This window comes from Semicossyphus pulcher, unplaced genomic scaffold, assembly GCF_022749685.1.
Source record: "Semicossyphus pulcher isolate SPU_LCO1_2020_fin unplaced genomic scaffold, fSemPul1.0.p SCAF_17, whole genome shotgun sequence".
NCBI lineage: Eukaryota > Metazoa > Chordata > Actinopteri > Labriformes > Labridae > Semicossyphus > Semicossyphus pulcher.
The window spans coordinates 9,260,798-9,275,931 of NW_027211681.1; the positions used below are offsets into that span (position 1 = coordinate 9,260,798).

At 41.3% G+C, this 15,134-nt stretch overlaps 3 protein-coding genes across 4 annotated transcripts; 1 reads left to right on the top strand and 2 right to left on the bottom strand.

Moving 5' to 3' along the window:
- Positions 1-777: 777 nt before the first annotated feature.
- gtf2e2 (general transcription factor IIE, polypeptide 2, beta) lies at positions 778-12,800 on the top strand. Of its 2 annotated transcripts, none has more exons than XM_069666094.1 (8): positions 778-1,154; positions 3,589-3,749; positions 8,800-8,882; positions 9,546-9,653; positions 10,406-10,588; positions 10,701-10,794; positions 11,775-11,890; positions 12,036-12,800. In XM_069666094.1, the coding sequence occupies exons 2-8, from the start codon at positions 3,590-3,592 to the stop codon at positions 12,153-12,155; spliced, it is 864 nt and encodes a 287-aa protein (XP_069522195.1). In that variant the 5' UTR covers positions 778-1,154; position 3,589; the 3' UTR covers positions 12,156-12,800. The 2 variants fall into 2 exon arrangements, with proteins under 2 accessions (XP_069522195.1, XP_069522194.1); XM_069666093.1 differs by lacking the exon at positions 778-1,154 and adding an exon at positions 2,535-2,783.
- Positions 4,349-8,049, bottom strand: smim18 (small integral membrane protein 18). The gene is made up of 2 exons (XM_069666224.1): positions 7,854-8,049; positions 4,349-5,486 (listed from the first exon to the last, which is right to left on the bottom strand). The coding sequence occupies exon 2, from the start codon at positions 5,479-5,481 to the stop codon at positions 5,158-5,160; it is 324 nt and encodes a 107-aa protein (XP_069522325.1). The 5' UTR covers positions 5,482-5,486; positions 7,854-8,049; the 3' UTR covers positions 4,349-5,157.
- Positions 12,801-13,082: 282 nt separating the features above from the next.
- On the bottom strand, positions 13,083-15,132 carry LOC138594961 (dynactin subunit 6-like). Its single transcript, XM_069666251.1, has 7 exons — positions 15,046-15,132; positions 14,769-14,833; positions 14,510-14,615; positions 14,309-14,394; positions 14,151-14,198; positions 13,877-14,019; positions 13,083-13,415 (listed from the first exon to the last, which is right to left on the bottom strand). Exons 1-7 carry the CDS (start codon positions 15,072-15,074, stop codon positions 13,323-13,325), a joined length of 570 nt encoding a protein of 189 aa, XP_069522352.1. The 5' UTR covers positions 15,075-15,132; the 3' UTR covers positions 13,083-13,322.
- Positions 15,133-15,134: the final 2 nt, after the last annotated feature.

Below are 15,134 nucleotides of genomic sequence, written 5' to 3' on the forward strand. Positions count from 1 at the left end.
CTGACGGGGATTTGAAAAAAAGAGAATTCACTGCAAATCCAAAACTAAATCCAACAAAGTAATCACAGAGCTTTTGCACCCTGCTTGCTAATGCTTGCTATGCTAATGTCCTCTAGCAAATGCATGAGGGATAGTGCATTGAGTACATTATCTGTGTGTGCGGTGTGTGACTGGATAAGCTCCTTTTTTAAAATGTTAGCCTTTTACCAAATTTTTATTTGATTTATGTTTTGCTTGCGCTCATTTCTAAATCACACATTGTACTTCATAGGCAGAGTCATCTGTGTTCATACAAACCTGCAGATCGCTCAACGGCCCACTGAGTCATTACTTCCACAGTGATTGTATCATAAAAAGTGTCCTTCGGGTTTCTTTAAAGTCCCTGAAAATCATTTTCTTGGCTTCTTTTTACTGTAAGCAACGAGGTCCTTCAAGAAAACACTATTTTCTGCAACAGATACGATAATTCAACATGAGAGATTTTTTTTCCCCCTATCAGTTTGAAATAGCCTTATTGAGTGAGGTCATATACATTCAAAAATTTAAAGGAGGGGGGTATTAAGCTAATTTCAAGCTTCATATTTCACTCTGTGATACCTGTGGAGTACTTTGGAATAATTTACAAATTAAAAAAGTCCTAATTTTTCTCACATTGTAGCTCTGTGGAGGCCTTCATACAGCATCTGCCTCAAACAACTCTGTCAGCTCTGTCTCTTTAAGAAACCCCGCCCCTACAAGCCTGCTTTCTTCTGATTGGCCAGCTCTACTCGCCTCCGATCCTGTGGCCGTTTAATGGCGTTGTAGGCAAAGACTAAACTTCACTTTTTTTTATTTTAAATGAAGGTCTGGTACTGATGTATTTCCTTCACAGTCAAAGAAACACTTACTCCAAGACGTTCTTAACCAACGTGACGAGCAGATCCGTTGAGCAGAGTGGTGGAGTGGAAAAAAAATTCTGAGGAAGACTGAGCTGCTGGGTGGGCGTGCCCTTGAACTGTGCCAGGGGCAGGAAATTCTGCTGTGTCTCGGGCAGATGCCCAAATGTAGAGTTTCTCCACTTTGTGACTCCACTTAGTGAAATACTTTTTAAGTTTTGATAATGACAGCCTACAAAATGTGACCAACAACAGATTCAGAAGTACTTCAGAACAAAGGTTTGATGCACCTCACCTCACACAGCCACTAAATCAACAAAGAAAACACTCTTACATTATGTTCAGACCAATCATGCTAAAAATGAAAGCTGTGATGATTCTTTATGTTAACATCTGAGGAGCTTTTGGATTGAAACAAGTTACTGCATAATTCTTGAATATGTTTAATCCTGTGCCAATTAATCCATGCGTGAAGGCTTATGCATGTGCAGGAATCGAGAAACTAATTTGTGGAGAGAAAAAAGCCCTCTTACAGTTTCAGCTGAACGCCGCGGTTCAGCTCTAATCTGTATCGTACACTCTGCTGCTCCTGGGTGCTTAGCTCTCTATTTGCTGTGGTGACTTGGTTAAACTGCAGCCTTATCTCGCCGCCTCTCTCACCTGATTACCCAGTGGCGCTGTTGCCTCTCCCCATCAGTCAGCAAAGTCAAGGTTCAGGAGTAAGTGATGTACTCAGTTTCAGCATCTCATAGTGGTTGGCTTTTTCTTTGTGTTGATTAGAGGCTGTTTATTTTATGGTTGGCCACGGCTTAATTTCCTCATGACTTTAGCAGCATTGTCAAGTTTTCCTCTTTTTTGTCCCTAAAGGCCTATTTGTGCCAATTTTCTGCTAGCATGCTTGTTACATGTTTCACTCTCATGTCCTAACCCTGAAATGCCATTTATGCTGAGCTTGAATATACCTGTTTATTCTAAGCTATAGAGTCTGAATAAGGAGCCTCTCCATATTCAATTTTAGATCCATTATAGTCAGTTCTGATGGGGCTTCAATCACAGCAGACTAGAAGAGACTAGACTAAAAAATCCCCAGTATTTGACCACTGGTTATCAATAACTTAGAATACTCACTCAGCCAGCAGTTGACAGTAGTGTAACTTGCACAAAGGAAAAAGTACTAGAGCAAAATGTGTGTGTCTCTGGCAGTAGCATAAACAACCCACTAAGAGGTGCCCTTGTGCTATTTACTCTCTGAGGATAACCAGCATTGTCAGGATTTGTTGATAAATTAAAACCATTTAAATAATCATGATAAAAAATTCATTGAAAAGAGGTGTGATACTACTCTTCACAATAATATGGATTATAATTTATGTGTGCTTTTGCAAAAGTCATATTGAACACTTCTTTGCTTAATTTTCACTGCCATGGAAACCATAAAGAATGTCAGACTCGGGGAAAACCAGGGAAAATCAGTGGTGATCATTATCAGTATATTCAATTGGTAAAGTATATCTCATCATACCTATAAATTATTTTTTATCTGTTTTCTAATACGTCGTTTATAATTATTGATTTGTGTGTCATGCTTTGCTACTATAATATAAACTGCATACCCTTTATTGTCTCATTTGTAAAACTGTGAATTATCATACCATACGTGATGACGTCGGCCAGGGATTAGCAGTCGAAATCCGACAAATCGAACAAGAACAGGAAATGCAGCGTGAGAAAAAAGGAGATGTTTTGTGTATGAACTTAGTTAGCTACCGTAAAGTCAGATTATCCAACAAAGATCAGTTTACTGCGGTTATTTGCTGAAGGAAGCATTTCCTTCTGACCTATATACTCCCAAATTAGTCCTCCTGGACTAACCCGTCGCCTTCTCTGAGAGCAGGAACAAACTGTCAGGTAACGGTCACTAAGATACGTTAAAGAATCGCTAAGCTAATGCTAACTATTAAGCAAAAGTGTATTTTACTTTGCCTTTACTTACATACGCTGATATCAAAATATTCAAAGTAGTCGGTAACGTTTGACGAAGTAGATAGCGTTAGCCACTGCTTCTTTGTGGGTTTACGTGATCGGTTCAAAACAACGTCGGCTAACTAACTAGCTAACTAGTTAGTTGGAGCATGGCTGGCAAACAAACTAATCAACGTTAACGTGGGCTAATAATAAAGCTGCTATAATATGAGGCCCTTACCCCTGTTTGACGTTAGTATAATTTGTTTACAGTACATTTTTACCTTTCATCCCAGTGAGTGAGCTGCTGTTTGCTGGTATTATTTACATCTGTTATGAGTGGTACTAATCTAGATTTTATTGTCAAATAGTTAATTAGTGGTTCCAGGGCTGAATTACCAAATGGGCAAAGCAGGTAACTGCCCCAGCAGGAGCACCTGACCACAGGACCTCATGGTTCATTGATTGTCATTACAAACAAACTGTAGGGTAAGGTACTGTGAGACACCATATAGATACTGGTTTGTCTCTGACTGTGCAGAAATAATCATGCTCCATAGTGTAGTCTGCTGTGTGCCAGAAACTTGATGGATACTTTAAGACAATGGAGAATCTATTCAAGGAGAGTGGGTTTCAATAAGTCTTCTGCAGCACACAGATCCCCCAAAATGGGTTAATCCAGGTTAAATTTAGTCTAATCCAAGTGTTTTTGGATTCTTATTTCTTCTATATTTTGTGCCTTCTTAATCAGGATGGATCCAGCTCTAGTGAGGGATCGGGAGCTGTTCAAGAAGAGAGCTCTGTCCACTCCAGCAGTAGAGAAGAGACAGGCTGCTTCAGACTCTGGATCACACAAGAAGAAGAAGGCCCGTGTTGAAAAGGAGAGCTCTTCAGGGTCCAAACACAGCGCTGGTGAGTGAGGAGACTTTTCTAAAATGATTCCTGACATGTTTGACTGTCACAGTTATTGGCCTCTTCACGTTGATTTAAGTGGGTTGTGTAGAGATGAAAGCCGCTGACAGACGGAATTGTTCTAACACCTGTGTGGTGACTATCAACACAATACTTTTAATATTTTATTTACTTGTATATTTCAGTGTAGCCAGCTCCTTTTCACTTTATTCTATAACACTATTGTGAGCACAGTTATCACAAATGAATCTCTTGATTGTTGCAACATGATTGTAATGTGCGCGCACTGTAGTTGGATAGATGAATGTGACGTCTCAAGCGTTGTTGTTGGCGTTCTTCAGCTGAAGACTTTTAGGCCATCCATCAGCTTCTGGCTTTCATGGCACCTTCCTTTTCTCCAGCCATGGCCTCAACAGCTGAATCTCAAGCATAAAACAGATCAAGAACTTTCATAATAATGGTCTGTATTAGTCCATTAGTTTGTTAACTCTCAGCACTATAATTGAGGTTAGCCCAGATAAGTCTGTACCCTGTAACACTTAATAAATCTTCCCTTTATTAATCTGTTCTTCTAGCAGAAACCAAACCTGGTGCATAATTCAGTGACATTTTATTAGGCATTTTGTGGTAAGGCATATGAAATTACACATTGTGCTTAATATGACATGATAAATTACATCACTGTGCAGCAATCAAGTATCACTTGACTTGGCATGAGATTATGTTGCAATGCTTAACATGTTGACAACACTGGCATACAGTTTACTAAAGAACAAACACAGGCTTTATCCAAACATCCAGCTTAGCTTGATCAATTATTTGTTGTTTATCAGATCCCATATGGGAAATTTGATACTCAAGTCCTTAGATTTGGACAGCATTTCCTGCCTGTATACAACATTTCCCCACGTGTCAGAGATGTACATTTGCATCCAGCAGGTCACATGTACTTGCAGGGCAGGTGTCGTTGAATAAGAATACTTGTTAATGTAGCTAGCTTGGGTCTGATTGGTGTTTTTCTCTGGCCAAACTGTTAGCACTATATGTAGCTCTATTATTTCTAGACTACTTGTGTCTCTTTTCTGGTAGTATTTCTGGTGTTCGTGGTCTTTTTGGGCCTGCCCTGTGTGTTAAGTGTTAGTGAATGTAGATGTGTGAACATTTCCTCCTAACTGAAATAAACAGCTAATAATACTTACTCCAAATCAGTGACAAGCTTCCCCCTTCCTCTTTAATACAATGTTCTGTTATCTTATATATTCTCTTCCCCTCTGAAACCTCCTTAATGTAAGCACTTGATCCACTAATGGGCAGTTTTAGAGGTTCTTCTCTGAGGGTATCAGGGTCTATATTGTGGTGTTGCCCTGGGATTCCAACTCTTCCTCTCTCAGCTCCATCCTAGCTGCCACTATACCACCTCAGTGTGGCTTTCCGGCTCCTTGCAAATGCTTGTCATGAGCTTGCTGCAGCCTCCCGGCCCCTCCTCCTGTAGCTGCTGATGCGTCTTCCCTTTGGCACAGCAGCCACAGTCCAGTAGCTCATAAAGCACGGCCAAGGCCGCCAGAGACAGGACGGTGAGGATGAAGAGCAGAAGGATGATGAAGCAGGCCACGTTCCAGCCGTCGTGGAAAGGGTAGACCTCCTGGACTTGCATGGAGACACGGGAGAGGTGGGCCGCCTCTGGGTGCCATGGGAGATTACTCGGGTGTATCGTGGTCGTTGCGTTGGTCATGATGTCTGGTTTGAGGCGACAAATACAGAGAAGACAGATTGTAATGGCTGTGAGGGTGTTTGGTTGTGGGTGTCACAGCAAAATAGAGGTGATGGCATTGGGGGAACAAATTAGAATGTGTTTATTTTTTCCATAGTGAGAGAATGATTAGAAAATGAATGAAGAAGAATAAATCCTTAGGACACACTATTTGGTAAGGTCTAATATTTTTAATCTGGGCTCTGTATTGCCAGGATTTAAAAATCACAGCTTTATAAACAAAACAAAAACATCATTATTATTTACAGAGAATGTGCCTGAATCCCATTTGCACTTTCACACAGCTAATGTGCTGTTTGATGAGGCAATAAATCTCACTGGAGAGAGCAGGCAGAATGGGAAAGCCATTTCCTCTGTTAGAACCACCCGTTGTTCTGGTAGGTAGTTTGCTATAATGTGATTATGACAGCACTACATCATTATCAGTCACAGGGGGTATCATGTTGTAAAATGTGAAAATTGCTGTGCAGGTTTGTACACACAATAAACCCCGGCCTTCAGAAGAGACTATAAATGAAATGAGAAGGCTGTTTGTTATTAAAGCACAAGGTAAACCCTACTGAGTCCATCTGCTCTCAGTAAAAATAGTCTTGAAAGTCTGGTCGGGAAGGAAAGCTGCACAGTGAAATGCGGCATCTACTCTTCAGCCGTAACAACCGACATAAATGTTGTAGTTAAAGAATTGCAATCTGGCAATGTCATTAAAAGATGTTCTGCGATGTGCACATCGGCAGGCCTTTGTCTCTCCTCGGCTCTTCTATCACCATTCCAAATCCTCAGGGATCCTCAGAGTGTGCCAGAATCTGTGCCCAAACGTACATACATGCACACATGCAATCGCAGCCATCTTTTACTGAGACCAAGGAAGCTGACCCAGATTACTTGAGTGAGTTGAGGAAGAGGAGCATAAGTGCTTTTCTTTACACAAGGCTTATCCTGTGAGGTCACTTCTTTAATGTGTGTGTGGTACTTCTACGATGTTCTAACTAGTTGTAACTGGGCTATTGAGAGTGTATTTTAGTGCACTTGCAGGAAGAGATGGATGCTCACTGTGCTGTGTTGTTGGTGTGCCCTCACTTGAGATTACACACCGTCATCTCAGGACCAACCTAAGTCATAGATTTGAACTAAAACAACAATTACTAACAAATATTTGCCTGAATAAAGCATGTGGCCAAGTCTCTTTATGTGCAGTAGTCTCTTTAGAGAAGCTGTTCTGGTGCATTTTATTTTCAAGGAACAATGTACTTTAAATGTTTAACTACAGCTTTGTTTAAAACGCTTTATGACTTATATAAATGTGTTGTGAAGTCTTCTTTACATAGCTAAAGATGAGAGCTTGCATATTTCCTACATACTGACTAAATGCACTCACTTAGATAGTAATTATATCAGTCTATGTCCGGCAGGAAACATGACTATTAGGGGGTCATACTCAGTTGACTACAGTTGTGTTTGCTTGTAATCTGTTAATGGGAGCAGACTGTAGTTGTTGTTAGTCCCAATCCCCTCTGAGCATCCTCTTATCTAACTCCTAGCTCAGTATATCAACTTCACTTGTAATCAATGCCATGCCAACCACCTTTTTTTGCTAACATGTCATCCCCGGTCTTGCTCCCGACCACCCCCTCCCATATTTTTATTTTTTTTGTCAGAGCAGTCACGCACATAAAGACAGATTGGCTCCCTGTGGCATCTGTTATTTCACCCTAAATGAGCCCCACCCCACCGCAGGCTCTTTAAGGTGTTGTAGGAACAGATATTCCTCTCTGACTACAGCAGCTGCCTCTCACTACACACACACACACACACACACACACACACACACACACACACACACACACACACACACACACACACACACACACACACACACAAACCAGACGCACTTATACACTCCTAATGCCCCTGGCTGGCTCCTCACAGATGTCCGTCCCTCATTGATTGGTCTTTAGAGCTGCAGTTTGCATGGAGTCATGCACCTCCACAGATGCAGACAAGATGCTTTTGCATGCAGACATAAAACACACACACAGTTTCTGATGCTTGGTATTCAAAGAGTGCAGGCAGACAGACCCATGTTTATTTAATCTTCTGTTTTCAGTGGCCTATATACTTCAGTTGCCAGCTACAGATCTGAGCTCAGTGTTATGCTGCTAACATAAATTAAAAATGCATGATTTACCCTGTATATGCTCAAAAACCTTAAAGTGGTAGCTACAACAACCTACAGCCTGTGGCTAAAATGATCACTGTGGCTTGTTATCATCTGTTGGTGTCAAACACGCACATATTATTCTGATGATGCTCTTCTGTAAAATATGCAGACTCACCTGCGTGTCTGGCTCAGTCTTTAGAAGATGCGAGGCAACAGATGCGCTCTCCTCTTTCTGGAGCTCCACCTAATGCTCTGTCTTCCACTCTCTCCCTCCTCCGCGTTCACTCCTCGACCTGTTTTCCTCCTCATGCGCTCTCAGCCGTCGCTCGTGCGCTCGCTCGCTCCCCTCCGCCACTCCTTGCAGTGCTCCACGTCTCAGCCGAACGGCAGGGGGGGCTCCTCTCCGTCATTGGAGCTTCTCTTTTAGCCCTGCCTCTGCACCATTCGCTAAGCGGCCTGTCACAATCCCAGAGTCCCGCCCACGGTGCAGCTCGCAGCAACAGGAGCTCCCGCCCTCTGTCATGAATCATTCATGAATCAGTGTCTGTTTTCAGCTTTGATTGGCGAGTGCTGAGTCCAGAGCTCAGACAGTCTCCATGGGGGGGGAGGACGCCCAGCAGAGACTGGGACCAGCTGCCCGCACTTCAAATCATTCTTACTACATCGCATAATATCTCAAGCAGTACTTGTAGGGTGTTTTTTTTTTTTTTGGCATCATTGTCAACAAATCCTACGAAAACACCATAACTGATCAAAGTAACTGGATTTGGTGGTGAAGCCAAAAACTCCTCCTTCCTCTTCCCTCTAGACCTCACACACGCACACACACACACACATACACACACACACAAAAAACACATTGTTGCACTGGCTGTCATGCTCCTCAATTATCATGAATACACAGGCATTATAGCTATAGAGTGCCACAGACTGAGGGATTCGTTTACAGACAGAAAAACTCTTCACTTTTACACTCATTATTCTTCATGTATTGCTTTTAAACCGTCTAACAGAAAACCTGTGGCTTTCTTATAGTCCACTGGTGTCAGCCTTTTAATATAAATAATGCAATAATAAAATCCTGTATTTGGCTGAACTGTCGTCTCTCTTTTCCTCCACAGAATCCAGTAATGGCAACTTTAACATCAAGACGAGCTCTGGGTACAAGTTTGGCTGCCTCGCCAAGATAGTCAATTACATGAAGGTAAACGTCTCCAGACAAAAGAATGAACCCTATCAGCCCGATGTATTCATCGTTGAAGTTTTGCCTCTCTGCAAACGAGCACCGTTTTTACACAAACGTGTGTTTGAGTCTCACGGAGATTGTTCCTCTGCAAATTGATTTAAGCCGGCAAAACAGCATCCACTTAATTGCTAGATTTTTAAGCTCGTCCTCATCCCCATCAAAGCTCTTTAAAAGCTTGACTTGTTGACTGTTGTGTCAGCCCAGTGAGTCGCTTGTGTCCGCTGCTTATCATTTGGTCCCCAGTCTTTATTTTTTTGGTATGTTAACAGCTTGATTACCATGCTGGGGCTCTGCAGAGAGGCAGCCAGGCCCTGTCACACGAGCTGTCTGACTCATCCCTCACTGCAGAAGTCACACTCGAGTTGACAGATTTCCTTTTAATGTGTTCATTTTGTGTGCCATCTGTTGAATACACAGAGCTGTAAAGCGTGTAAAATGCACTGACAGTTGGGTGTCAGGCACGAAATCAGTGTGGACATTTGGCTAAAGCCCTGTCAAAGGTTTGATGTGGATAAATGCTTAAATTTAGAAACAAGTGCTAAGGAGGATTGTGTAACTTGTTGACTATATGCGTGAGTTATTTTGTTTATCCGTGTGCTGTTCTGTCCTTTACTCTTTCAGACAAGGCATCAGAACGGTGATACACACTGCCTGACCCTAGAAGAGATTCTGGATGAGACCAAACTTCTTGACATCAGCATGAAGCAGAAACAGTGGCTCATGACTGAGGTCTGTTTTTGTTTCTTATGAAACTGTTATCATCAAGAGTGCACTTGTCATTGACTTGTTCTTCAGTGGAAATCTCCAACACTTCTATATGTTATATTTACACTTATAAAATATGTTTTTGTCTTCAAATATTTTTAAAACAAAATGTTCTAAATACTAGGCACATCTTCCTTTCTAATTTAAAGAGCCAGTTTGCTGATTTTCAACCTCAGTCCTGTCATGCTATCACGGGGAGCTAATGCCATTATGGTTGGAAAAAAACATAATTTGGTGCCTTTGGAGGACGCTATACGCTTCTCCAATGGGCCCTGGAAAACCTCCCAGGGAGCTTGCTAAACTACACTTCCTCAGTCTAGGACGCCCGCCTCCGATGTCATGTTTCTTTTAAAATCGTCAGGTTTGAAATGTAGACTGCAGACCTGAAGATTTTTTAGACAATCCACCGGTATATTCTCGTCGTATTTCGGATTCTGTACCGCTCTGTGAAACAGTAGTATTTCACTCCAGTGTCTCTCGCTGGGCCGTTCCTTTCAGAGGGAGGGGCGCAATGCACGCTGGGTGTTGTAGGAATGTAGAGTGGGCGAAACCACGAGCTGTTTGTACAACTTTCTCCGCAGCTATGGCACCAATTTCAAATATTATTGCTTCTATCGATTACAGTGAACACCAGCTTTGACTGACAGTGGCTTCTTCCAGGGGTGAATCGCTCCTTTAACCAAACCTAAAACATGATGTCTTCTCCTTTTTCTCAGGCCTTGGTCAACAACCCAAAAATTGATGTCCGGGATGGAACGTATGGCTTCAAGCCCAAGTACAACCTGAAGGACAAGAAAGCCTTACTGAGGCTGCTGGACAAACACGACCAGCTGGGCCTGGGAGGGGTGCTGCTGGACGATGTCGAGGAGGGGCTGCCCAACTCAGCCAAAGCCATCAAGGTAACACACAATGAATGGGATTTATGCTGAGCAAATGTACAGTATGTCTGCATACTCTGTATTATTGTGTCGACTAAACCGATGAAAGACATGAGCTCTTGTGTGTTCACAGGCTTTGGGGGATCAGATAATCTTCGTGACAAGACCAGATAAGAAGAAGATTTTATTCTACAACGACAAGCACTGCCAGTTTGTGGTGGACGAAGGTGAGCAGAACCCAGCGCTGTCATTTAATAGCGATATAGCTCGCTCTTTCTCTGGCATGTAAAAGTGTTGGCTGCCGGAGGTTTTGATAATCAATTAGTTGTTGAATTTGTCAAATACAAACACAAAAGTACCACGAAGATTTGAGTGGAGATTTGTCTTTTTCCAATTACCAAGATTGTAAAATAAGGATCTAATTTGTACATGTAACATCTCTGCTGGTTATGTTTTCTCCTATTTTAATTATAACAATCAAAACCAGCTTTACTCATGGTAAATGTTTAACCTGAAGTTGGGTATACTTACACTATCATTATCTAAGCTTACTGAGCCTCATTAGAATGATAAAGGTGTAACCCCTCCCCACCAACAGGTGCCACAACCCTAATATGACGGTCACACCAAACTCTGATCCCATCGTCTATAGTCTGATGATGATATAGCCTCTTGGGACAAGGGTGAACATGCTGAGCGTGTAGCCAGCACTAGCAGCAATAAATGATTTCCAGTCAAGACTTCCTTTTCCGCGTGCTGCCTTGTTTTCAGAAAAATAACCCTTTTTTCTTGTGGATTACTTTAATTAACTGAAATTTGCTGAAATTTCAATGTCATAATGCAGATTTGTAGAAAGTAAAAATGAAGCTCTGTCAGGTCTGTCCTCAAGAGGAGAAGAAAACTGCTTTTAAAATGCTCCTTTGTTTAACGGCGGTCAGATTGAGTCGGTCAGCCTGCTGATACATGGTTGTTCAATATCACTGGGACTACGAGCGTACTACGAACGGAAACTAAAATCCACGTCCCTGCCTACAGATTCTACATTTCTATGTAGAATCTGTAAATAGAGATTAGGGTCACACTGATTTCTATCTAGTACAGTCAGTTTGATTTGTGCTACTGTCATTATGTTTGTTCAAATCATGAAATAATTGTTTGTCCAGCTCTTTAATTGTGTTATTGTAAAAATGTTTCTTTCAATGTGAAGAATTCCAGAAACTGTGGCGAAGTGTTCCTGTTGATTCCATGGATGAAGAGAAGATTGAGGAGTACCTGAAGAAACAGGGCATTACCTCCATGCAGGAAACAGGACCAAAGAAAGTGGTCAGTGTTCCCTGGACTTACATTTGCTTGATATTTATTCTAACTTTACAAATTCAATCTACCTGTACATTTTAACACTCAATGTTGATACATGGCTAATAAAGCAAAGTAATCAGTGCTGATTGTGTTTCTGTGCTTCCTGCAGTTACCAGTTCAAAAGAGGAAGAAGCAAGGTGGCCAGAGGAAGAGCCACTTCAAGACCCACAACAACCATCTGGCTGGCGTCCTGGAGGACTATTCAGATGGTGTTCCTGTGAAGAAATGAAAACCGTTCCCGCACTGCTTCATGCCCTCGAGGGGAAGAAGTAGAATCTGTAAATCAGAAATGACTGCCGATGGAAACCATGGCCACACTACGATACAAAGACGTTTTCATGAGTGTCTGTTATGTCAAACAAACTAGCTTCTTTTCCTTTCTTTGCACTCCTCTGTGATCAGTGGTCTTGTCATGGAGTGAATAGCAACTGTGTTGTGGAATCCTTTTATACTTCCTTGATCAGTGATAACTGAAGGACACAGAAGGAAAACGGTGAGACCATTTAAGACACTGAATGCCCTGACCGAAACCACCCTGAAGGGGGGCGCTGCAACCTTATCGTTAAAATGTTGATACGGTTGACGTGTAAATACTTTTTTCTTCATTTTATTTAGTATGCCGCAAAAAGGTGTGTGTGGAAGGTTTTATTTGAAGGGCAGCAGTCCTCTTCTAATGGCAACCTTCAGTCCTTTTAAAAGGAAATGCAGAGGACAGGATTGTGTTGTGCAGTGCATCACATGGAGGCATTTCATCCAGCATGAAACATCTTAGACATTAATTTTTGTGGAATTTCAAAGTATTTGAATTCTTTCTCGCTGCAGCACCAAATGCGAACACTTTTGGAACTTATTTTAATAAATGACAGTTACAGGACGCTGCCTCCTTGATTGATTTCCTTGCACCGCAATGACAACAATTAGATCAGTGTCCATTTTAAATGCACACATTTATGTGTTTTGTTATTCTTACTGAAAATCAGTGAAATACTAAAAGTAATCAATTTGCTGTTGGTTTTTCTCTTCATATTTAAAATGCAGATAAACACAAAAACATTTAATTGTTGCGTATAATTACTGCGCTCTGTACAACCTATTGGTAACAATGTTGCTAACCACGGTGATAATACACAAGTACATGCTGCACACAATCAGAGTTTTTGAGGTTATTTAATTAATTATAGAAAACGGTATCAGAACAGCAAGATGAAGATGAAATGCTTCATCAGCTGTTGAGGTTAGAGTAGAAAATATAAATCAGAAAGCGAGAGAAAAAGTACTGAGAAAGCTAGGTACATATTATATAGTTATATACATTCATGCTTCCTTCCAGCAAGATCCATTTAAATAAAGGTTTGCTTGCCATTTACAATCTATTTAAAATGTGTAAGGCTAAAGTTTAGCTAGCATTTTGGCCTGCTTTAACAGTCTTCTTCAAGTGGTGGTAGTTTGGCAGGATCTTCATCAGAAAGTCGAGCTGAAGAGTCTGGGGCTGTAGACATAATACAACAAACATGCTTATAAACTGAGGACACACAGTAGTTTTTACAAGTCTTTCAAACTCAGACATTTGCCACGTTTCTAAATCATGCACTACTACTTAAAACTATAGACTAGAGTGATTTATTCAGAAATCTGCAGTAATGTGCAACAACTTTCAGGATCTCCTTGAGGTACCTTCAGTGTGTCTGACTTAGCTGGACCGATCTCTTTGGAAATCAGCCAGCATGAAGTCCAAACGTTCATAAGCAGTATTATGTTTATCAGAGTGACAATGAGCAAGTTTTTGAAGCTAAAAACAAATGACCTGCCTGCCATGAATTATTAAATGGACATTGTCTATAGAGATGCAATACATGAAGTTAGTGGGCACCCAACCAATAAAACCTCAAAACCAGAAGTTAGTCACATGCGTGGTGCACCTGTTTACAAACTAAACATCAATATCCATACCTGTGGTCTCTCTGTCTGAACCCGCCTCATACATCCAGAGCCGTAGATTACCGTGTTCTCAGGTATGACTTCACAGGTGTTGACCTGACAAAAGGCTCCAATGATACAGCCACTGGTGAGGATCACATTCCTGCCAACGTCAGCTAGACAGCAAAATAGAGGATATTTGAAACAGTGAGTGACTTATTCATCAGAATGCTTTGTTCACCTCTGCTCATGTGGGTTCGCTCGTACATGGACACACTGAAAGCCAGCTAGACACTAAACATCTTACCTTTTGATTCAATCACGTTGTTGTCCCCAATCTTCAGGGCTTGTGATACTGTAAGATGCCAGCTAAGGAGAACTGATTGTTGATAGTTAAAACTCATATTTACAACATACAATCATTTGACTTAATGAATAAGACTCGTCAGGCAAGTCAAAGGATACCACATCCAACTTCAAATACATTGTTCATGCCAATAGTCATTGTCTTCGGTTCCACCTCAGAATCTGGAGTGATGTTTTCTGGGTAACTAGAACAGGGGAGCTTGTATTTATTGAGATGCTTTCAATGTGCAAATATTTCCCACCCTATATTTAACAATGAGATACGGGTTATATATGAAAGTGCATTTTATTTAGAATTACCCATTAATGATCAGAGCCTGCTCCTCGATCAAATTGCCTTCTCCAATCACGATGGGTCCTGCCTCTGCAATGATACGGGCTTTAGGGTGGACTACTGTCCTGGGACCTGAAGACACGGAATATAAATGGTAACATTGTCATTGGATTCAAAACGGAAGTAAACTTGGAAAATTAGTTGATACGATTTATGCTACAAAAATGTAAGTATTGTGTTTCTGCAGTCACTACTTGTATGATACTCAAAAGGAAAACATCTTACCTATGGTGACATCTCCTCTTAATTCACTTTCAACACAAACTACGGCTCCAGCGGCTATTTTGACACTGCAAAACGTAAAGAAAAGACATATTACATGAGGGAAGAGAGGGATAAAGTGATAGCTAACGTTGCTAGCTTGCTAATTCGCTTAGCCGTCTAAAATAACGTTAGCTAACTGGTATGGTGTCTTCATTGTGGCTATTTAGTTATCATTTTTTTCATTATTAACTTTAAGCTTAAATGTTGAACGTTATCTATGGGCTAACGTTAATATTACCTTTTCTGATTATTTTGTTTATCTGCCATTCTGACGGATGAAGTCGGGGAGGGAGGCACCGTTGACTCACTCGATTATCGATTTAGATT

Bases quoted from the DNA above. Each gene is read 5' to 3' on its own strand.
- smim18 (XM_069666224.1), bottom strand. From the start codon at position 5,481: ATGACCAACGCAACGACCACGATACACCCGAGTAATCTCCCATGGCAC.
- gtf2e2 (XM_069666094.1), top strand. From the start codon at position 3,590: ATGGATCCAGCTCTAGTGAGGGATCGGGAGCTGTTCAAGAAGAGAGCT. The intron at 9,654-10,405 runs GTCTGTTTTTGT...CCTTTTTCTCAG, and splicing joins AACAGTGGCTCATGACTGAG to GCCTTGGTCAACAACCCAAA. The intron at 10,589-10,700 runs GTAACACACAAT...GTGTGTTCACAG, and splicing joins ACTCAGCCAAAGCCATCAAG to GCTTTGGGGGATCAGATAAT.
- LOC138594961 (XM_069666251.1), bottom strand. From the start codon at position 15,074: ATGGCAGATAAACAAAATAATCAGAAAAG. The intron at 14,616-14,768 runs GTAAGATGTTTT...CCGTGTCTTCAG, and splicing joins AAGAGGAGATGTCACCATAG to GTCCCAGGACAGTAGTCCAC. The intron at 13,416-13,876 runs GTATGGATATTG...TTATGTCTACAG, and splicing joins TTCAGACAGAGAGACCACAG to CCCCAGACTCTTCAGCTCGA.